Source organism: Caretta caretta, chromosome 1 (assembly GCF_965140235.1).
Source record: "Caretta caretta isolate rCarCar2 chromosome 1, rCarCar1.hap1, whole genome shotgun sequence".
NCBI classification, from domain to species: domain Eukaryota; kingdom Metazoa; phylum Chordata; order Testudines; family Cheloniidae; genus Caretta; species Caretta caretta.
The window spans coordinates 316,758,152-316,781,682 of record NC_134206.1 but is presented as its reverse complement, the minus strand read 5'-3'; the positions used below and the strand labels follow the sequence as shown (position 1 = coordinate 316,781,682).

At 45.9% G+C, this 23,531-nt stretch overlaps 1 protein-coding gene and 1 long non-coding RNA gene across 2 annotated transcripts in view; both read right to left on the bottom strand.

Annotated features, from left to right (window-relative positions):
• Nucleotides 1–23,531, bottom strand: part of LOC142070925 (uncharacterized) — a 502,201-nt gene that overhangs the window by 398,409 nt on the left and 80,261 nt on the right. The gene's annotated exons all lie outside the window — the stretch shown is intronic.
• On the bottom strand, nucleotides 16,420–19,030 carry LOC125630633 (uncharacterized). Its single transcript, XM_048836828.2, has 2 exons — nucleotides 18,466–19,030; nucleotides 16,420–17,074 (listed from the first exon to the last, which is right to left on the bottom strand). Exons 1-2 carry the CDS (start codon nucleotides 18,875–18,877, stop codon nucleotides 16,512–16,514), a joined length of 975 nt encoding a protein of 324 aa, XP_048692785.1. The 5' UTR covers nucleotides 18,878–19,030; the 3' UTR covers nucleotides 16,420–16,511.

Below are 23,531 nucleotides of genomic sequence, written 5' to 3'. Positions count from 1 at the left end.
ATGTAGGAATGAAATCAGGAGGGCCAAATCGCACCTGGAGCTGCAGCTAGCGAGAGATGTCAAGAGTAACAAGAAGGGTTTCTTCAGGTATGTTGGCAACAAGAAGAAAGCCAAGGAAAGTGTGGGCCCCTTACTGAATGAGGGAGGCAACTTAGTGACAGAGGATGCGGAAAAAGCTAATGTACTCAATGCTTTTTTTGCCTCTGTCTTCACTAACAAGGACAGCTCCCAGACTGCTGCACTGGGCATCACAGCATGGGGAGTAGATGGCCAGCCCTCTGTGGAGAAAGAGGTGGTTAGGGACTATTTAGAAAAGCTGGACGTGCACAAGTCCATGGGGCCGGACGAGTTGCATCCGAGAGTGCTAAAGGAATTGGCGGCTGTGATTGTGGAGCCATTGGCCATTATCTTTGAAAACTCGTGGCGAACGGGGGAAGTCCCAGATGACTGGAAAAAGGCTAATGTAGTGCCAATCTTTAAAAAAGGGAAGAAGGAGGATCCTGGGAACTACAGGCCAGTCAGCCTCACCTCAGTCCCCGGAAAAATCATGGAGCAGGTCCTCAAGGAATCAATTCTGAAGCACTTACATGAGAGGAAAGTGATCAGGAACAGTCAGCATGGATTCACCAAGGGAAGGTCATGCCTGACTAATCTAATCGCCTGCTATGATGAGATTACTGGTTCTGTGGATGAAGGGAAAGCAGTGGATGTATTGTTTCTTGACTTTAGCAAAGCTTTTGACACGGTCTCCCACAGTATTCTTGTCAGCAAGTTAAAGAAGTATGAGCTGGATGAATGCACTATAAGGTGGGTAGAAAGTTGGCTAGATTGTCGGGCTCCATGTCTAGTTGGCAGCCGGTGTCTAGTAGAGTGCCCCAGGGGTTGGTCCTGGGGCCGGTTTTGTTCAATATCTTCATAAATGATCTGGAGGATGGTGTGGATTGCACTCTCAGCAAATTTGCGGATGATACTAAACTCGGAAGAGTGGTAGATACGCTGGTGGGCAGGGATAGGATACAGAGGGACCTAGACAAATTGGAGGATTGGCACAAAAGAAATCTGATGAGGTTCAATAAGGATAAGTGCAGGGTCCTGCACTTAGGACGGAAGAACCCAATGCACAGCTACAGACTAGGGACCGAATGGCAAGGCAGCAGTTCTGTGGAAAAGGACCTAGGGGTGACAGTGGACGAGAAGCTGGATATGAGTCAGCAGTGTGCCCTTGTTGCCAAGAAGGCCAATGGCATTTTGGGATGTATAAGTAGGGGCATAGCGAGCAGATCGAGGGACGTGATCATCCCCATCTATTCGACATTGGTGAGGCCTCATCTGGAGTACTGTGTCCAGTTTAGGGCCCCACACTACAAGGAGGATGTGGATAAATTGGAGAGAGTCCAGCGAAGGGCAACAAAAATGATTAGGGGTCTGGAACACATGACTTATGAGGAGATGCTGAGGCAACTGGGATTGTTTAGTCTGCAGAAGAGAAGAATGAGGGGGGATTTGATAGCTGCTTTCAATTACCTGAGAGGTAGTTCCAGAGAGGATGGTTCTAGACTATTCTCAGTGGTAGAAGAGGACAGGACAAGGAGTAATGGTCTCAAGTTGCAGTGGAGGAGGTTTAGGTTGGATATTAGGAAAAACTTTTTCACTAGGAGGGTGGTGAAACACTGGAATGCATTACCTAGGAAGGTGGTAGAATCTCCTTCCTTAGAAGTTTTTAAGGTCAGGCTTGACAAAGCCCTGGCTGGGATGATTTAATTGGAGATTGGTCCTGCTTTGGGCAGGGGTTTGGACTAGATGACCTCCTGAGGTCCCTTCCAACCCTGATATTCTATGATTCTATGTTTCTATGAAGGTAATAGAAGTATGAAAGAGATAAAATAATCCCCCACCGTTCTGGAAGGTTTGGATAAAACTGTGTCCAGTTCTACATTTCTTCTGATTTTGCAAACCAAAACCCAATACATGAAGTATTACAAATCTAAAGCCACTTTTGTAATTTCTGGTCTCTATTGTTTAGCAGTTAGGAATACTCACTAAAGGTGCTTTTTCCTTTGTATTTGACTCAACTCACTGCCATATGTTAAGGGAACATTTTGTTTTGAACAACAAATACTTTAATTTAGACTTGCATGGCTCCATAATCCATTACGTTCATTTGTATACTGACTGTTTTGTTTACCTAACATTTTAAGTAAACCATGAGAACAGCCATTCTGCGACACTTCTTCCACCCACAGCTTGTCTAAGGTTGATGCAATGCATGTGGTTGCAGAGGGCACCTCCTCTCACCACTCATTCTTGGCAGAAGTAAATTGCTTTCCTGCTGGTTAGCTGACAAATTAGCACCTCCCTACTTCTCCTATAACATTAGCCCTGGAACTAGGGAATTCAAGGGAGCACAAAAATGAAAAATAAGTTTATAAAATGTTCAGTTCATTTTTCAAACTTCAATTTACTCTGAATTTTGAGCAAACATTTGGGTCATTTATTGTTTTTCTTAATTTTATTACTCATCCTTCCTTAGTGGAGATGTGCTGTACCTATAGGAAGGCAAATCCTTTACCAGAGAAGGTAAATATAATGTGATCAGTAACCAGTGTAACAACATCAGAGATGGATTATACGTCACTTAAGAAATCTATTCTTAACAAAGATGCTTCTATTCTATCCTATATAGGTTCTCATACTGTGCTCAGCATAGTGGAATCTGAGGTCCTTCAACAGTGCATTGGGCAACATGATTAACATCGGTCACAGGTATGTTCTCTCATTCTCTAACCAGGATGAGTATTATGTGCAGTGGAGTGTCTTGTTTTGTAGGGTTATTTTATTTGCTTTATGAATATACCTGTTGTTAAGGATTTATGTTAGAGAAAGCAAGGTCAGTGAAATGTGCCTTGCACTTGGACTGCAAGATGGTCCATAGTTCCTGGGGGAGTAAAGTCCATAGAAAGTTCTGCCTCCCACACAGGTGAGCTTTACCTTTATTGTAGAGAGTTCCATTGGGCCAGAGGAGCATACTTGGTAACCAGATCCTGAAGCTTCAGATGATCTTTTAGATATCCTGGACCCAGGCCATCTAGCACCTTGAATATAAGGACTGAGAGCTGGAACTTGATTTGAAACTCTATGGGAAGCCAGTGTAGAGAGTGGACAACAGGTTAGATGTGCTCACAGTAGTCTATTGCTGAGGAAATGTACTGCAGCATTCTGTAACAGCTGGAGTTTCTGAAGCACTGAAAGCTTCATGCCCAGGTGGTGTTGTAATCCAGCCAAGAGATGAAGATGTAAATTACTGATAGCAGATGATTGTCCACCAGGATCAGGCCGAGTTTCGTAGGCAACTGGAGATGATTGAAAGTATTACTCCTGGATCCTGCTATGTGAGAGCTTAGCATCAGAAAGGAATCCAAGAGTACTCCTAAACTACCAGACCGAATTGTGAGTGTAGGTGTCTCTTCAACCAAAGGAGACTGCACCATGGCTGCAAACTCTTCAGAATGTTTCCTCTACCCACCAGCATCACTTCTGTCTTGCTCAGGTTCAGTTTCAGCCAGCTGTTCTTTATCTATGAGCTGATCTTGTCTAAGTGCTGGGCCATCTTGATGGCAGTCATATGGTCAGATGTGGTGAAGGATGGATAGAGCTGTGTGTCATCTGCATATTGCTGGCCCTTGAGTTGGTGTCAGCTGACCAGTTCACCTAGTGGCCTGCATGTAGATGTTTAAAAGGATTGGAGGGAGAATTGGTCCTTACAGGACTCCACAAGTGAGGAGGGTCTAGTGATGGAGGTGCAGTTTCCAATTGACATTCATTTGGTGTACCCCTTCCAGAAAGATCTTAGCACATTTTCTTGCAACTCTGCCACCTCTCTCAGGTAAGACAGCAATATCTTATTGTCAGCAGTGCCGAATGCTGCAGGGAGACCCAGGAGGATAAGAATGGATGTCCAACCTTTGTCCATTGACAGGAGGAGATCTAGTAGTGCCACTAAGGCAATTTCAGTTCCATGTCATAGAATATCAGGGTTGGAAGGGATCTCAGGAGGTCATCGAGTCCAACCACCTTCTCAAAGCATGACCAATCCCCAACTAAATCATCCCAGCCAGGGCTTTGTCAAGCCTGACCTTAAAAACCTCTAAGGAAGGAGATTCCACCACCTCCCTAGGTAATGCATTCCAGTGCTTCACCACCCTCCTGGTGAAAAAGTTTTTCCTAATATCCAACCTAAACCTCCCCCACTGCAACTTGAGACCATTACTCCTTGTTCTGTCATCTGCTACCACTGAGAACAGTCTAGATCCATCCTCTTTGGAACCCCCTTTCAGGTAGCTGAAAGCAGTTATCAAATTCCTCCTCATTCTTCTCTTCTGCAGACTAAACAATCCCAGTTGCCTCAGCCTTTCCTCATAAGTCATGTGCTCCAGTCCCCTAACCATTTTTGTTGCCTTCTGTTGGACTCTTTCCAATTTTTCCACATCCTTCTTGTAGTGTAGGGCCCAAAACTGGACACAGTACTCCAGATGAGGCCTCACCAATGTCGTATAGAGAAGAATGATCACTTCCCTCAATCTGCTGGCAATGCCCCTACTTATACAGCCCAAAATGCTATTAACCTTCTTGGCAACAAGGGCACACTGTTGACTAATATCCAGTTTCTCGTCCACTGTAACCCCTAGGTCCTTTTCTGCAGGACTATTGCCTAGCCTTTCTGTCCCTAGTCTGTAGCAGTGCATGGGATTCTTCTGTCCTAAGTGCAGGACTCCCAGTTTAGTGTCATCTGCAAACTTGATGAGGGTGCAGTCCACGCCATCCTCCAGATCATGAAGATATTAAACAAAAACAGCCCCAGAACTGACCCTTGGCCACTCCACTTGATACCAGCTGCCAACTAGACACGGAGCCATTGATCACTACCCATTGAGCCCGATGATCTAGCCAGCTTTCTATCCACCTTCTAGTCCATTCATCCAGCCCATACTTCTTTAACTTGCTGGCAAGAATACTGTGGGAGACTGTATCAAAAGCTTTGCTAAAGTCAAGGAATCCACATCCACTGCTTTCCCCTCATCCACAGAGCCAGCTATCTCATCATAGAAGGCAATTAGGTTAGTCAGGCCTGACTTGTCCTTGGTGAATTCATGCTGACTGTTCCTGATCACTTTCCTCTCTAAGTGTCCTGAATCCAGACTGTGCCACACCTAGGTTCAGTTAGATGAGCTTGTCATCATTCTTTGACTAGATTCTCTGCAAGCTTACTCTCTATATAAAAACAAGGATAATGCCCCCTTTTCCCCTTTGCAGCCAAGACCAACCTGTCTATAATAGTGGCTTTCCTCATTCTAATGATAGTGAATGCCTGCCCATGAGTAGCACCTTACATATCACTATAAAGGTAAAAGGCATTTTATGTGCATAATTAATAATAATAATAACATGCAACTGTTAATAGATTGAGATTTTCAGGGAAGAAAATGCCTAATTCCTTCACCCCTCATTGAACGTTACTCAAAAATATCTGCTTACAGATGAACTGACCCACTAATAAGGATGGGTAAATTGTTTAGTGAAAATAATAGAGGACCTCATTAGTATATCCTTAACTTCTATCTCAGGAAAATCAAAATATGTATACTGCTCACATCTGTTCATTGTTGACCTGCATAATATGTTATGTGCATCTAATTAGAAAGGGTGAGTTCAGCATTAAGGATTAGCATTACAGTTTGAGTTACAGGAATGCTGTGAGTATACTAGGTGTCTGTCTATGTGATGGCAGCACCTCGGGAGGCAGAGTGGTGGAAACCATCAGTTAGAAAGGGGAATGTGAGGGAGGGGTGTTGCAGTACATGACAGAAGCTTCCTTTAACTGGTCACTTTCCTGCTTTTAAAGATTGGAATGGGTGGGATTTACACTCAAGCAGCCTTAACTGGTAGCTAATAAAGGGATGTTTTGTGTTTACAGATATTATACCCTAATATGTCCATAGATTTGAGGTTTGGTGGATCAGGTAATTAGCATGGCAGTTTCCTGTAGTTAAATACCTGCTATAAATCTGAATAGGAGCATAATGGAATACTGGATTTTAAGGCCAAAGGAGATAGCTTAAGAGGCCAGTTACCTCATTCCATGCATCCTGCACAAGTAGAGGGAGGCAAGAAAAATACTCAAGCGGTCACTGAGAGAGGGGACGATGGTCCAGGGAGTAATTAGTGCCTGGCAGATTGAAGGTATAAGGCCATCCCTGACTATTGTTCCTTTAAGGGCCCAGGGACCACTAGCCCTGTAGAGTGGATGGGACAAGGTTCTCCTCTCTCCCAGACATTGCAGACAGGTGATTGTGGTTATTAGACCCACCTGTGGAGATCAAGAGACTGATTAGTCGACTGGGTGAGTGACTCAAAAGGAGACTCCAAGCTCAGTCCATCAGGAGTTTGCTGAGAGGAAAAACTCATCCAAGATGTATTCCCTTGAAGGAAGGCTGTGCATTCCTGGGCTTAAGGGGTGAGTTTGCGGGCCAGAATTTGAAACCAGGGTTTGAAGCACAGAAGCCCAGGGACAGCTTCAACAGGAGAGCTTGAGGGAAACCCACATGAGAATATCCCATCATCCAGGGCTTAGGCATTCGTATTAGAGGTGGGACACCCTGTTCAAACCTCTTCTCCCCATTGGGCAGAAGGGAAAATTGAACCCAGGTTTCTAACATCCTGGGTGAGTGATCTAACCCCCAGGCTAAAAGTTTAAGAAAGGTACTGGCAACTCCACCACCACCACCTTCTCTGTCATTTCTTGCAAGAAACAGTTAAGATCTCTCAGCCACCCGACTCCAGGAAAGGGGTTCTGGCTCCCAAGCAGAGGTAAGCACCTCTCTGCAGCCTGGACGTAGGCACTGAATTCCACGAGAGGGGCGGGGGTTAGGATACACCCCTCTCATCAGAGTCTCCCATTGGCTATCTTAGATGGCTCCCTGCCTAATGTGCTGGCTTTTGTGGATCCCATTCTTAGGTGCCTCTCCCCATTCATTCATATAAGGAGCCTAAGAGGCATCTAACTCAGGCTTTGTGAATCCCACTCTTGTTCTAGTGATTTTCTAGGCACTGAAAAGTTAGGCGGCACAACAATCAGCGTGGTAATGCCTAAGACTCTTTGTGGATCCAGGCCACAGTCCCCAGAAGGAGAGCTGTGAAACTGAAGACATAAGGAGAGAATTTGCAGGGCAGGAAGCCCAAGATTTGAAAGCACACAGTCCCTAGAAGGAGAGATGTGAAACCCTGAACTTGAGTAGAAGAGGAAGCTTCCATGCTGGGGAGGGCAGGACTTGAACCACACATCTCCAGATAGGGTGACCAGATAGCAATTGTGAAAAATCAGGATGGAGGGGGTAATAGGGTCCTATATAAAACAAAGCCCCTAATATCAGAACATCAAGTCACTCTAGCCCCAGAAGAAGGTCTGTGGAGCTTCAGTCTAAGGGGGGAGAGGTACTAAAAGGAGCTCTTTTGGGAGCCAGACAGTGTTTAATAACAAAGGCCCTAATACCAGGAAAAGCTTTGCTGGTTTTCGCCATCCTGTACAGCACCAGACAACAAATAGTAAGATGCTGTTTTGATTCAGTAACTGCTCAGCTGTATATCAAACATGTTACAGAAACAGGCCTTGACTCGAACATGTTTGGTTTGGATCAGTGAATTGAGCGCTTGCTGAGCTCTGGAATACAAATGATGGACCTGTCTGTTTGAGCATTTCCCCTGTTGGTGCCATCCTCTCCTTGCCTATTGCTAATACAGTAATATGTATGCAGTGCACAGCATTCTATGTGACTGCCACTTGACAAAATGTGCCAGCTCATCATCGTCTCCAGACGAGACAGATTTATTATAATTCAATATGTTCCTCGTGAGCACTTCTTTCTGTCTTATGTTACAGTCTGCACAGCATTCAGAATAATAACTACATGCTCTTATGACATTGCAGCACAGAATTTCTGCAGCTGAAAAATTCCTTCCTGGACTCAAACAAATCCAGCTACAAGCAAACTCCTCTTGTTGCTTAAAATTAACATGGGGTCCCCCCAAAAAATAAAAGAGCCAAGCAGTTTACACACTATTGCAGAGTGTGCATCAGAAGGAGAGAATACTTATATATGATTTGCTCTGTATTCAAAAATGAAAATATTTTGGCTGCTTTATGCTAGAGAAATCACTGCAGATAAAAAGCCATTGCACAAGTCAGATTCTAGATGCTGGTACTTGTATTCTTAAAGTCAAATAAGGCACAGCAAGAATAAATGGAAGCTAGGCAGGAACAGCAGTATCTCATACCAAATAAAAGCTACAGGACATGCTGAGATTGTCTCCTGGTGATGGAATCAGTAGTGTTTACAGGTGTTTCCACAAAGTACTCAGAAAATAGTCAGGATGAACACTATCCAGCTGAACTGTGTCCTTTTAAAATGCATCAATCACTTGAGTGACTTTAGATGCCATGACCACCTCTTAGGGCAGTAATGGCAGCAACACTGAATTTGCCAAACAACACAAATATGGGTGCATATCAGCTCAAGAATATTTACCTCTTCAGGCTACTGTTGTCAGCCAGGTACTCCCCCTCTTCCAACCATGGACAGGGAGGAACTGCAGCCTTACTGCTCTAGGCTCAATAAGGAGGTGGACTAAACTTCCCCAGAGGTGGAAGGAAAGTAGTATATTCTCTAGACTAAGCTCATAATTGCAGCATTAAGTGATCACTCCAGCTCAGATTCACAAGGGTACTTAGAAAATCACAGGAACATCAAAGCCTGAGTTTGGTGCTTAGGCTCCCTCTGCAACGAATGGGGAGAGACAGGCATCTTAGAATGTGATCTACAAAACCACCAAACCACAGAGTCCTCTCACTCTCCCTCCCTCCCTGGTCAATAACTAAGTATTTGAAGCTGTTCCATTGTGTATAAATACTTAGAGTCAAAGGACCAGACAGAGAGAGAGTGTGAGAATGACTCTGTAGTCTAATGGTTAGGGCACCCACTTGGGAGGCAGAAGAACCAGGTCCAGTCCCCCTCCAATGACTAATTAGTTATCAAAACTGTGGGAACCTCACCTCAGAGTATCCCATACCTCAGTGATTAGAGCACTCTTCTGAGAGGTGAGCGATCCCCTGTTCAAATCCCTTCGCCCCATCTGGCAGAGAGGAGAGAATTGAACCTGGGTCTCCCACATCCAAGACAGGTGCTCTGGCTGCTGGGCTAAAAGTTAAAAGGCAGACACCTCTTCCTCTGGCATGATTTTGAAAGGTATCTGATCCAGTAGGAGTCTCTGAGCATGCCTGCCAGATCAGGCCCTGTGACAGGGCTCCACTCACCATGCTAGCACCTCCTGCTGGCCATCTTTGGGATTAGCATCACAGGTCAATATGCCCTCTCCCGATGGTGCCTCACCCCATCATCATGTTTGCTCCCAGACTCACATCACTCCAAGGACTGCAGCATCCTCTTCATGTTGCAGGTTGACTGCTGCAGTCCAACTGTCCTGCCACTTCCCCAGTGGCAACTGCAGTCAATTATCCAGCCACTTCCCAACAATACCAGCACCCTCTTCACCCTTGCTTCAGCCTGCAAATCCCAGCAGCTAGCCAGGAACTCTCACTAGATCCCCTGGTCCTTGTTAGCAGCACTGATCTGTCCAGGTTGCTTGCTTCTTTCTGCCTGCCAGGCACCCAGCCCTCCCTCCTTGAGTTCTAGGGAGTCACTGACTCTGCTCTGCCCTGCCGATCTTCTTATATGGGCCTGCCAGGCCCTGATTGGCTGCTACTCTCATCCCCTCTCCAGTTGGCTGCCTCCTGTGCAGGCTCCCTAGGGCTCTATTAACCCCTTAGAGACCAATATGGGGCCAACACCCCATCACAGGCCCCAAACACAACTTAGGCACCTGAACGCCATCTTCCTCTGGTTTATGAATCACTCTGCGGCTTTGGTAGGAGATAGGCAACTGGATGCCTAGGGTGAGGGAGCAATGCACAGAGGCAGAAACTTAGGGGCCTAGGAAACTCTTACCCTGAAAATTTAGGCATCATGTGAGTTTAGGGGCCTATAGTGTTTGGCACAAATTTTCTGAATTGCAGCAGAGCCTAAAACTGGGATTTAGGGGCCTAAGTTTGAGGTTTAGGCACCTAAGTATCTTTGTGAAACTGAGCCTCGGTGCTTGCAAGAGATCTGGTTTATTCTATGTCTGGTTCCAACTGGCTGTGCATAACAAGAGCTTCATAATGCCTCGCCCACGCTCTCTGTCTTGGAAGCTCAGCCCTTAAACCCACAGCTCTCAATACCAGAGTAATGGGAAAAGACATTTCCTGAGAGGCCCTTTCCTTGGATCCAGCTGAGAAAGACCAAGCCTAGCTTCAGCATTGACAGTGTACCACTGGAGTGCCTGCCCGTGCCTTGGTAGGAAAGAGAGAATCTCTTACCCCCACTCTGTTCCCACACAGACCAATCTCCACAATCTTCAAAGGGCCCGGAAAGATGCCCTGTTTGATACTCTTCTCCCTCCCTGAAGCACTTTCCTTACCTGACTCTCGCCGCCTCATACAAGCCCCTACTTGTCTTCCTTAAGCTGCAGGGAGAGAGGTATAGGAACTGGTTTCATTGGCTCCAAGAGTCCTGTTGAGATATGGGAGGCTTCTCATAATCAACTCAACAGCACAACCTCGGGCATTCCAGATTCTGTCCAGCTGCAGAAGTTAACATTTTACCAATCGAGAGCTCAGATTTAATTGAGATTTTGACATTAAAAAGTCAATCCCAGCCATTAAGAATTGAAAATCTATCTGAAAACACAACTAAATTCAACTTATTTCAGCTTCTGAACATGGACCATTCAACCAATCTTTCCTCTTGGTAGGTGACTGAGATGGACTTCTTGATATTTAATAAAGATAAGCAATCCATACCATGGGTGAAATCCTGGCCTCAGTGAAGTCAATAAGAGTTCTGCCATTGATTTTAATGTGGCCAGGACTTCATCTCACATGTGTTTAGATGTAGCTCATGACACGGAGTCCTGTGAAGCCAAGTTTTCTACACTAAAAGTTGAGTCTGCCCTTCAGAGAGCCAATTCTGCAGCATAATTCCAGGTGATAGCTATGCAGGATTCCCACTGAGCAGGACAGTTCTTTCCCTTCAACTTCAAAGATACCAAATAACAAAGTGCTTGACTCCCAAACTACTAGTGAATAAGCCAACTATTTAGTGCATTTCCTTCAGAGGAAACAGCTCAAACTTTTTTACTTTTTATTTGTTTTTAACTTTTCAAGATAATGAAGGAAAAGAAGAAAAGGGAAAACCTTAAATCCAAAGCTTTAAAAATTGTATAGATTTTTGTTTATTTCTATTTTCTTCCTTATGGCAATCTCAGCTTCCTTCCTAATCCTGTACCTGTTACAATGACCAGTAAAATTGATGTATAATGCAAGCAGTGATTATAATGGCCGCAAATTGCTTACACTTATCATTTTGCTTTTGCCCTGAGCCATCTACAGGATCCACGAACTGATAAGATTTAAACTGCTTATATCCCTGACTCCTCTTCTTTGAAAAATTATAGGAGTGAAGCCATACATTTCCTAAGAGACTAAGGACTTTTAAGGGAAATGAGATGAGAAAAAAAAGTTAGTTTGGATGTGCAATAGTTTAATGATAATAGCTTGTCTATAATGCTTTTCCTCTGAGGATCTCAAAGTGCTGTTTAAACATGAATGACATAAGCCGCAAAGCACATCTATGGGGTAACAGTCTTATATTATACATGACAGGCACAGAGAGGTTAAGGGACTTATCGAGGTTGTACAACAAATAAGTGGCAGCATGAAAAAGAGAAAGCAGGAGGCCTGACTGCCAATCCCTGCTGAAACCCCTGTACCAGGACGCTTTTCCTGCTTAATATTATTTTGTTGCCTTAGTGATCATTGATCATTTAGGGCTGGATTGTCTCTGGCCATTGCACTGGAGCATACAATGTGGGGAGGGGAGGAGGAGATGCGAGTGCCAGAAGCCTCCTCCACCCCCAGCCAATACACTTATACCCTCCTGTCATAAACATAGAGCTAAGGGTAGCATAAAATCCCTCTTTTACCTGTAAAGGGTTAAGAAGCTCAGATAACCTGGTTGCCATCTGACCAAAAAGGATCAATAAGTGGAGAAGATACTTTCAAACCTGCGGGGGGAGGTTTTTGTTTTGGGCTTTTGTGTTCTCTCCAGAGACAGAAAGAGACCAAGAAGGTAATCCAGCTCCTACTGAATGATACTTCTAAACTTACAGAAATAGTAAGTAATAGCAAGGAAATGTGTTAGAGTATCTTTTGTTTTAGCTTGTGAATTTTCCCTCTGCTAAGAGGGAGGTTTATCCCTGTTTTTTGTAACTTTGAAGTTTTGCCTAGAGGGGAATCCTCTGTGTTTTAAATATTATTACCCTGTAAAATTACCTTCCATCCTGATTTTACAGAGGTGCTTCTTAATATTTTTTTCTATATAATAAAGTTCTGTTTTTTAAGAATCTGACTGGTTTTTAGTGTCCTAAAAACCCAAGGGTCTGGTCTGTGCTCACCTGGTTTACCTATTTGGTTGGTAGATTATTCTCAAGCCTCCCCAGGAAAAGGGGTGAAGGGGCTTGGGGGGATATTTTAGGAAAACAGGAATTCCAAATGTTTCTTTTCCTGAATCTTTGTCTAACTCACTTGGTGGTGGCAGCAGTACCCATCCAAGGACAAGGAAGGATTTGTGCCTTGGGGAAGTTTCTAACCTAAGCTGGTAGAAATAAGCTTGGGGGGTCATTCATGCAGGTCCCCACATCTGTACCCCAGAGTTCAGAGTGGGGAGGGAACCCTGACACCTCCATATAATGGCCAGAGATAATTATAGTCCCTTCTAGGACTGCAAATAAATACCCATGGCTGTGAGTTCCAGAGCACAGGGCAACTGACTAGGATTCACTCTATGGATCTAAAAATAGCCATGTAGACTGGCTGGAGCAGTGTAACAGGCTGGAGCCCAGGTTATGAAACCCTAAGAGGGGGGTGGGTCTCCAGAGCCCAGGTTGCAGATAAGCAGGAACACCTACACTGCCATTTTTAGCCCCACAGGGCAAGCTTCGTGAGCCCCAGGCAGTTGATCTGGGCTCTGAGACACAGTGCTGCATTTGGGGTGGGGTTTTTTTTTTTTTTTTGCAGTGTAGATATACTTCTAGTAACTCCATGGAACAAGCCATCTCAGAGGGGTTGGAGAGGGACAGGAGAAGACCATACCTTCTCTCACCCCTTCCCACCCATATACACACAGTCTAGCAAAGCTGGTTGCGAGCTCATGCATGGGGATATACTGAACCCTCCTAAGGACTGGTGCAGCATATATCAGGGAGACCTGAAAATAATAGTGCCTCATAATATGCAGCCACAGCATATTATTAATTTTTTATTATCAATTATTATTATTATTATTATTATTATTATTTTAAGATTGTTCTGGCAGGTGTCAGCTGTTTCCAACCTCTTATTCTTAGTACACGAGTAACTGTTCAGTCTTGGGAAGACATGCTGTGTTGCTAGGTTTTAGTTATGCAAGGTTCTGTGTAGAGGCTGTTTTGGAGCGGGAGACGCACGAGCAGCACAGTTAGCTCTTTGCCTTGGTCTCTCATTAGTATCAATTCTGTTAAGTACTATAGGTGCAAGAGGGCACAGCTTAGTCCTCTGGGCCATATTTATCATAGGGTATGTCTACACTACGGAATAAGGTCGAATTTATAGAAGTCGGTTTTTTAGAAATTGGTTTTATATATTCGAGTGTGTGCGTCCCCACAGAAAATGCTCTAAGTGCATTAAGTGCATTAACTCGGCGGAGTGCTTCCACAGTACCGAGGCTAGAGTCAACTTCCGGAGCGTTGCACTGTGGCTATCCAACAGTTCCCGCAGTCTCCGCTGCCCATTGGAATTCTGGGTTGAGATCCCAATGCCTGATGGGGCTAAAACATTGTCGCGGGTGGTTCTGGGTACATATCGTCAGGCCCCTGTTCCCGCCCTCCCTCCGTGAAAGCAAGGGCAGACAATCGTTTCGCACCTTTTTTCCTGAGTTACCTGTGCAGACGCCATACCACGGCAAGCATGGAGCCCGCTCAGGTAACCGTCACCCTATGTCTCCTGGGTGCTGGCAGACGCGGTACGGCATTGCTACACAGTAGCAGCAACCCATTGCCTTGTGGCAGCAGACGGTGTAATACGACTGGTAGCCATCATCGTTGTGTCCGAGGTGCTCTTGGCCACATTGGCTGGGAGCGCCTGGGCAGACATGGGCGCAGGGACTAAATTTGGAGTGACCTGACCAGGTCATTCTCTTTAGACTTGCAGTCAGTCCTATTGAACCGTCTTATGGTGAGCAGGCAGGCGATACGGATTGCTAGCAGTCGTACTGTACCATCTTCTGCTGGGCAGGTAAGAGATGAGGATGGCTAGCAATCGTACTGTACCATCTTCTGCCGAGAAGCCATGAGATGTGGATGGCTTGCAGTCCTTCTGCACCGTCTGCTGCCAGCCAAAGATGTAAAAGATAGATGGAGTGGATCAAAACAAGAAATAGACCAGATTTGTTTTGTACTCATTTGCTTCCCCCCCTCCCCTGTCTAGGGGACTCATTCCTCTAGGTCACACTGTAGTCACTCACAGAGAAGGTGCAGCGAGGTAAATCTAGCCATGTATCAATCAGAGGCCAGGCTAACCTCCTTGTTCCAATAAGAACAATAACTTAGGTGCACCATTTCTTATTGGAACCCTCCGTGAAGTCCTGCCTGAAATACTCCTTGATGTAAAGACACCCCCTTTGTTGATTTTAGCTCCCTGAAGCCAACCCTGTAAGCCATGTTGTCAGTCGCCCCCTCCCTCCGTCAGAGCAACGGCAGACAATCGTACCGCGCCTTTTTTCTGTGTAGACACCATACCAAGGCAAGCATGGAGGCTGCTCAGCTCACTTTGGCAATTAGGAGCACATTCAACACCACACGCATTATCCAGCAGTATATGCAGCACCAGAACCTGGCAAAGTGATACCGGGCGAGGAGGCGACGTCAGCGCGGTCACGTGAGTGATCAGGACATGGACACAGATTTCTCTGAAAGCATGGGCCCTGCCAATGCATGCATCATGGTGCTAATGGGGCAGGTTCATGCTGTGGAACGTGGATTCTGGGCTCGGGAAACAAGCACAGACTGGTGGGACCGCATAGTGTTGCAGGTCTGGGACGATTCCCAGTGGCTGCGAAACTTTCGCATGTGTAAAGGCACTTTCATGGAACTTTGTGACTTGCTTTCCCCTGCCCTAAAGCGCATGAATACCAAGATGAGAGCAGCCCTCACAGTTGAGAAGCGAAGGGCGATAGCCCTGTGGAAGCTTGCAATGCCAGACAGCTACCGGTCAGTTGGGAATCAATTTGGAGGGGGCAAATCTACTGTTGGGGCTGCTGTGATGCAAGTAGCCCACGCAATCAAAGATCTGCTGATATCAAGGGTAGTGACCCTGGGAAATGTGCAGGTCATAGTGGATGGCTTTGCTGCAATGGGATTCCCTAACTGTGGTGGGGCCATAGACGGAACCCATATCCCTATCTTGGCACCAGAGCACCAAGCCGCCAAGTACATAAACCGCAAGGGGTACTTTTCAATAGTGCTGCAAGCTCTGGTGGATCACAAGGGACATTTCACCAACATCAACGTGGGATGGCCGGGAAAGGTACATGACGCTCGCATCTTCAGGAACTCTGGTCTGTTTCAAAAGCTGCAGGAAGTGACTTTATTCCCAGACCAGAAAATAACTGTTGGGGATGTTGAAATGCCTATATGTATCCTTGGGGACCCAGCCTACCTCTTAATGCCATGGCTCATGAAGCCGTACACAGGCAGCCTGGACAGTAGTCAGGAGCTGTTCAACTACAGGCTGAGCAAGTGCAGAAAGGTGGTAGAATGTGCATTTGGACATTTAAAGGCGCGCTGGCGCAGTTTACTGACTTGCTTAGACCTCAGCGAAACCAATATTTCCACTGTTATTACTGCTTGCTGTGTGCTCCACAATCTCTGTGAGAGTAAGGGGGAGACGTTTCTGGCGGGGTGGGAGGTTGAGGCAAATCGCCTGGCTGCTGGTTACGCGCAGCCAGACACCAGGGCGGTTAGAAGAGCACAGGAGGGCGCAGTACGCATCAGAGAAGCTTTGAAAACCAGTTTCGTGACTGGACAGGCTACGGTGTGAAAGTTCTGTTTGTTTCTCCTTGATGAAACCCCCTGCCCCTTGGTTCACTCTACTTCCCTGTAAGCTAACCACCCTCCCCTCCTCCCTTCGATCACCGCTTGCAGAGGCAATAAAGTCATTGTTGCTTCACATTCATGCATTCTTTATTCATTCATCACACAAATAGGGGGATGACTACCAAGGTAGCCCAGAAGGGGTGGTGGAGGAGGGAAGGAAAATGCCACACAGCACTTTAAAAGTTTACAACTTTAAAATTTATTGAATGCCAGCCTTCTTTTTTTTTTGGGCAATCCTCTGTGGCGGAGTGGCTGGTTGGCCGGTGGCCCCCCCACCGCGTTCTTGGGCGTCTGGGTGTGGAGGCTATGGAACTTGGGGAGGAGGGCGGTTGGTTACACAGGGGCTGTAGTGGCAGTCTGTGCTCCAGCTGCCTTTGCTGCAGCTGAACCATACACTGGAGCATACTGGTTTGGTCCTCCAGCAGCCTCAGCATTGAATCCTGCCTCCTCTCATCACACTGCCGCCACATTTGAGCTTCAGCCCTGTCTTCAGCCCGCCACTTACTCTCTTCAACCCGCCACTTTCTCTCTTCAGCCCGCCACCTCTCCTCCCGGTCATTTTGTGCTTTCCTGCACTCTGACATTATTTGCCTCCACGCATTCATCTGTGCTCTGTCAGTACGGGAGGACAGCATGAGCTCGGCGAACATTTCATCTCGAGTGCGTTTTTTTTCCCTTCTAATCTTCACTAGCCTCTGGGAAGGAGAAGATCCTGTGGTCATTGAAACACATGCAGCTGCTGGAGAAAAAAAAAGGGACAGCAGTATTTAAAAAGACACATTTTATAAAACAGTGGCTACACTCTTTCAGGGTAAACCTTGTTGTTAACAAAAAGAAAAGGAGTAGTTGTGGCACCTTAGAGACTAACCAATTTATTTGAGCATAAGCTTTTGTGAGCTACAGCTCACTTTATCGGATGCATACTGTGGAAACTGCAGAAAACATTATATACACAGAGACCATGAAACAATACCTCCTCCCACCCCACTCTCCTGCTGGTAATAGCTTATCTAAAGTGATCACTCTCATTACAATGTGTATGATAATCAAGTTGGGCCATTTCCAGCACAAATCCAGGTTTTCTCACCCTCCCCCCCCACCCCCCACACACACACACACAAACTCACTCTCCTGCTGGTAATAGCCCATCCAAAGTGACCACTCTTTGTGTGTGTGGTTTTTGGGAAAAAAAAAAGGGGGGGGGGGTCAGAAAACCTGGATTTGTGCTGGAAGTGGCCCACCTTGATTATCATACACACTGTAAAGAGAGTGGTCACTTTGGATGGGCTATTACCAGCAGGAGAGTGAGTTTGTGTGTGGGGGGAGGGAGCGTGAGAAAACCTGGATTTGTGCTGGAAATGGCCCAACTTGATTACCATACACACTGTAAGGAGAGTGATCACTTTAGATAAGCTATTACCAGCAGGAGAGTGGGGTGGGAGGAGGTATTGTTTCATGGTCTCTGTGTATATAATGTCTTCTGCAGTTTCCACAGTATGCATCCGATGAAGTGAGCTGTAGCTCACGAAAGCTCATGCTCAAATAAATTGGTTAGTCTCTAAGGTGCCACAAGTACTCCTTTTCTTTTTGCGAATACAGACTAACACGGCTGTTACTCTGAAACTTGCTGTTAACATTACATACATAGCACATGTGCTTTCATTACAAGGTCACATTTTGCCTCCCCCCACCGCGTGGCTACCCCCTCAACCCTTCCCCCTCCCCGTGGCTAACAGTGGGGAACATTTCTGTTCAGCCACAGGCAAACAGCCCAGCAGGAACGGGCTCCTCTGAGTGTCCCCTGAAGAAAAGCACTCTATTTCAACCAGGTGACCATGAATTATATCTCACTCTCCTGAGGATAACACAGAGAGATAAAGAACGGATGTTGTTTGAACGCCAGCAAACATACACTGCAATGCTTTGTTGTACAATGATTCCTGAGTACGTGTTACTGGCCTGGAGTGGTAAAGTGTCCTACCATGAAGGACACAATAAGGCTGCCCTCCCCAGAAACCTTTTGCAAAGGCTTTGGGAGTACATCCAGGAGAGCCGCGAATGCCAGGGCAAAGTAATCCTTTCACATGCTTGCTTTTAAACCATGTATAGTATTTTAAAAGGTACACTCACCGGAGGTCCCTTCTCCGCCTGCCGGGTCCAGGAAGCAGCCTTGGGTGCGTTCAGGGGGTACTGGCTCCAGGTCCAGGGTGAGAAACAGTTCCTGGCTGTTGGGAAAACCGGTTTCTCCGCTTGCTTGCTGTGAGCTATCTACAACCTCATCATCATCATCATCATCATCTTCTTCGTCCCCAAAACCTGCTTCCGTGTTGCCTCCATCTCCATTGAAGGAGTCAAATAACACGGCTGGGGTAGTGGTGGCTGAACCCCCTAAAATGGCATGCAGCTCATCATGGAAGCGGCATGTTTGGGGCTCTGACCCGGAGCAGCCGTTCGCCTCTCTGGTTTTCTGGTAGGCTTGCCTCAGCTCCTTCAGTTTCACGTGGCACTGCTTCGGGTCCCTGTTATGGCCTCTGTCCTTCATGCCCTGGGAGATTTTGACAAAGGTTTTGGCATTTCAAAAACTGGAACGGAGTTCTGATAGCATGGATTCCTCTCCCCAAACAGCGATCAGATCCCGTACCTCCCGTTCGGTCCATGCTGGAGCTCTTTTGCGATTCTGGGACTCCATCATGGTCACCTCTGCTGATGAGCTCTGCATGGTCACCTGCAGCTTGCCACGCTGGCCAAACAGGAAATGAGATTCAAAAGTTCGCGGTTCTTTTCCTGTCTACCTGGCCAGTGCATCTGAGTTGAGAGTGCTGTCCAGAGCGGTCACAATGGAGCACTCTGGGATAGCTCCCGGAGGCCAATACCGTTGAATTGTGTCCACAGTACCCCAAATTCGAGCCGGCAAGGCCGATTTAAGCGCTAATCCACTTGTCAGGGGTGGAGTAAGAAAATCGATTTTAAGAGCCCTTTAAGTTGAAGTAAAGGGCTTCGTTGTGTGGACGGGTGCAGGTTTACATCGATTTAACGCTGCTAAATTCGACCTAAAGTCCTAGTGTAGATCAGGGCATAGTAAAACCATGCTTCTACATTTGGGGGGTACAGCATGATTATCCCCACACATCCCCTTAAATTCCAATCTGTGAGACTATAATCATCATACCTACTGTGAAGCATACGTTATTTATTTTTCATCTTATTATTACTAGCACTGCAATTAATATCCCCCCCTTCTCTTTTCCTATTAAATAAAAATGCAAGTGTAAGAGATTTCATTTTTTTACAGAGACAGAAACTGCCATCCAATTGCCTAATATATAGAACTAGTCAAAAATCAGAATTTCCATCTCATGGAGGGATTCCAGTTGTGACATAGAGGACCATCTACGGTTCGCTACTCTGTGTGTCAGCAGCTCTTATCAGGCCTAACAGACTCAGTACACCTAATACACTCTCGTCATAATCTGTATCTAAAAGGTGGCATGTAAGATATCATCACAAGAGTGATGTAGTGGTGGGAGTCTGCTATAGACCACTGGACCAGGGGGATGAGGTGGATGAGGCTTTCTTCCGGCAGCTCGCAGAAGCTACTAGATTGCATGCCCTGGTTCTCATGGGTGACTTTAATTTTCCTGATATCTGCTGGGAGAGCAATACAGCGGTGCACAGACAATCCAGGAAGTTTTTGGAAAGCGTAGGGGACAATTTCCTGGTTCAAATGCTAGAGGAGCCAACTAGGGGGGGAGCTTTTCTTGACCTGCTGCTCACAGACCGGGAAGAATTAGTGGGGGAAGCAAAAGTGGACGGGAATCTGGGAGGCAGTGACCATGAGTTGGTTGAGTTCAGGATCCTGACACAGGGAAGAAAGGTAAGCAGCAGGATATGGACCCTGGACTTCAGGAAAGCAGACTTCGACTCCCTCAGGGAACAGATGGGTAGGATCCCCTGGGGGACTAACATGAAGGGGAAAGGAGTCCAGGAGAGCTGACTGTATTTCAAGGAATCTCTGTTGAGGTTACAGGGACAAACCATCCCGATGTGTCGAAAGAATAGTAAATATGGCAGGCGACCAGCTTGGCTTAACGGTGAAATCCTAGCAGATCTTAAACATAAAAAAGAAGCTTACAAGAAGTGGAAGGTTGGACATATGACCAGTGAAGAGTATAAAAATATTGCTCGGGCACGTAGGAATGAAATCAGGAGGGCCAAATCGCACCTGGAGCTGCAGCTAGCGAGAGATGTCAAGAGTAACAAGAAGGGTTTCTTCAGGTATGTTGGCAACAAGAAGAAAGCCAAGGAAAGTGTGGGCCCCTTAATGAATGAGGGAGGCAACCTAGTGACAGAGAATATGGAAAAAGCTAATGTACTCAATGCTTTTTTTGCCTCTGTCTTCACGAACAAGGACAGCTCCCAGACTGCTGCGCTGGGCATCACAACATGGGGAATAGATGGCCAGCCCTCTGTGGAGAAAGAGGTGGTTAGGGACTATTTAGAAAAGCTGGACGTGCACAAGTCCATGGGGCCGGATGAGTTGCATCCGAGAGTGCTAAAGGAATTGGCGGCTGTGATTGTGGAGCCATTGGCCATTATCTTTGAAAACTCGTGGCGAACGGGGGAAGTCCCGCATGACTGGAAAAAGGCTAATGTAGTGCCAATCTTTTAAAAAGGGAAGAAGGAGGATCCTGGGAACTACAGGCCAGTCAGCCTCACCTCAGTCCCCGGAAAAATCATGGAGCAGGTCCTCAAAGAATCAATCCTGAAGCACTTACATGAGAGGAAAGTGATCAGGAACAGTCAGCATGGATTCACCAAGGGAAGGTCATGCCTGACTAATCTAATCGCCTGCTATGATGAGATTACTGGTTCTGTGGATGAAGGGAAAGCAGTGGATGTATTGTTTCTTGACTTTAGCAAAGCTTTTGACACGGTCTCCCACAGTATTCTTGTCAGCAAGTTAAGGAAGTATGGGCTGGATGAATGCACTATAAGGTGGGTAGAAAGTTGGCTAGATTGTCGCGCTCAATGAGTAGTGATCAATGGCTCCATGTCTAGTTGGCAGCCGGTGTCAAGTAGAGTGCCCCAGGGGTCGGTCCTGGGGCCGGTTTTGTTCAATATCTTCATAAATGATCTGGAGGATGGTGTGGATTACACTCTCAGAAAATTTGCAGATGATACTAAACTGGGAGGAGTGGTAGATAGGCTGGTGGGCAGGGATAGGATACAGAGGGACCTAGACAAATTGGAGGATTGGGCCAAAAGAAATCTGATGAGGTTCAATAAGGATAAGTGCAGAGTCCTGCACTTAGGACGGAAGAACCCAATGCACAGCTACAGACTAGGGACCGAATGGCTAGGCAGCAGTTCTGTGGAAAAGGACATAGGGGTGACAGTGGACGAGAAGCTGGATATGAGTCAGCAGTGTGCCCTTGTTGCCAAGAAGGCCAATGGCATTTTGGGATGTATAAGTAGGGGCCTAGCCAGCAGATCGAGGGACGTGATCGTCCCCATCTATTCGACATTGGTGAGGCCTCATCTGGAGTACTGTGTCCAGTTTTGGGCCCCACACTACAAGAAGGATGTGGATAAATTGGAGAGAGTCCAGCGAAGGGCAACAAAAATGATTAGGGGTCTGGAACACATGACTTATGAGGAGAGGCTGAGGCAACTGGGATTGTTTAGTCTGCGGAAGAGAAGAATGAGGGGGGATTTGATAGCTGCTTTCAACTACCTGAGAGGTAGTTCCAGAGAGGATGGTTCTAGACTATTCTCAGTGGTAGAAGAGGACAGGACAAGGAGTAATGGTCTCAAGTTGCAGTGGAGGAGGTTTAGGTTGGATATTAGGAAAAACTTTTTCACTAGGAGGGTGGTGAAACACTGGAATGCGTTACCTCGGGAGGTGGTAGAATCTCCTTCCTTAGAAGTTTTTAAGGTCAGGCTTGACAAAGCCCTGGCTGGGATGATTTAATTGGGGATTGGTCCTGCTTTGAGCAGGGGGTTGGACTAGATGACCTCCTGAGGTCCCTTCCAACCCTGATATTCTATAATTCTATGATTGGAAAACTAGCAACTCACTGATCATTAATATTCTTGTGTGATGTGTGTACAAAGAGTTATGGATATGGGCTAGAATTATAGATTTAAAATGTGTTTGTCATGCAGTGCATAAACACAGTCTTAGACAAAAAAAATGTGTATTTGCTTTTCTGACCAGCCTGGAGATCAGGCAGAGACAATGAAGGTCCATTTACATATAAGGTGAACAAAGCTATCAAGTGGAAGAAAAGGTAGGATGGGTCTACACCCCCACAAAAGAGAGAAACTTCATCTGGATTATAAAGGCAGGGGTCTGAAACTCAAATGAAAAGTAATGGAATCATCTGATTGTATACAATATTACTGTGATAGTAAAGTGTATCAAGTAAGGTCTTTTCTGAAATCACTGGTGATTTAATATCATTGTGAAATGCAGGTATTAACATTACATGAGAAAATATGGCTACATAATGATATTATGATTTAAAGTCTGTGACCAAATGCAGGTAAAAATAGGTTCCCTCCCAGACAGGAGGGAAAGCAGCTGTCTGTCTCCAATGAAATTAAGCAAGATGTGACCAAAAACAACTGAAGCCCCATTTACATACAAATCAACAGAGGGATGGGAAATCCACAGGAAGGCAAGAACAGCATGATGTCATCCTGTCTTTTGAAACAAGATCACTGAACTTTGGAAGATAGAAGCAAGGATAGAAGCCATCTTTGGCCTCCATCACTAGACAGACACAAGGGTCAGAGCTCTTGCAAGCTGGTGGGTCTTTCCACCAAGGAAGGGTTGAAGTCTCTGGGAACCGAATATAGGTGAGTAACCAGCCTAGGCAAAGATCTTTCACCTAGGAAGACAAGGGAAGCCAGCACCTTGTACTTCTGTGGAAGGCCCTGACTAAGGGAAAGTCAGCCATGGTTGGGAAGAAGGAATATCGATGAGAAAAAACATCTTGAACAAAGCCTGTAACTTCTAGGTTAAGTTTTAGACACTTAGATGAGTGTTTTCACTTTTATTTGCTTGTAACCATTTCTACTTTTGGGTTACTTGGCATCACTTAATCTATGTCCTTTTGTTAATAAAATTGTTTTGTTTTTACCAAAAAACCAACGCAGTGTTGTGCTTGAAGGGAAGGTATATTTACCCCCAA

Coding starts and splice junctions, on each gene's coding strand:
- LOC125630633 (XM_048836828.2), bottom strand. CDS start 18,877: ATGAAGGACAGAGGCCATAACAGGGACCCGAAGCAGTGCCACGTGAAA. Junction 17,075..18,465: donor AGGCGGAGAAGGGACCTCCG/GTGAGTGTACCT, acceptor TTTTTTCTCCAG/CAGCTGCATGTGTTTCAATG.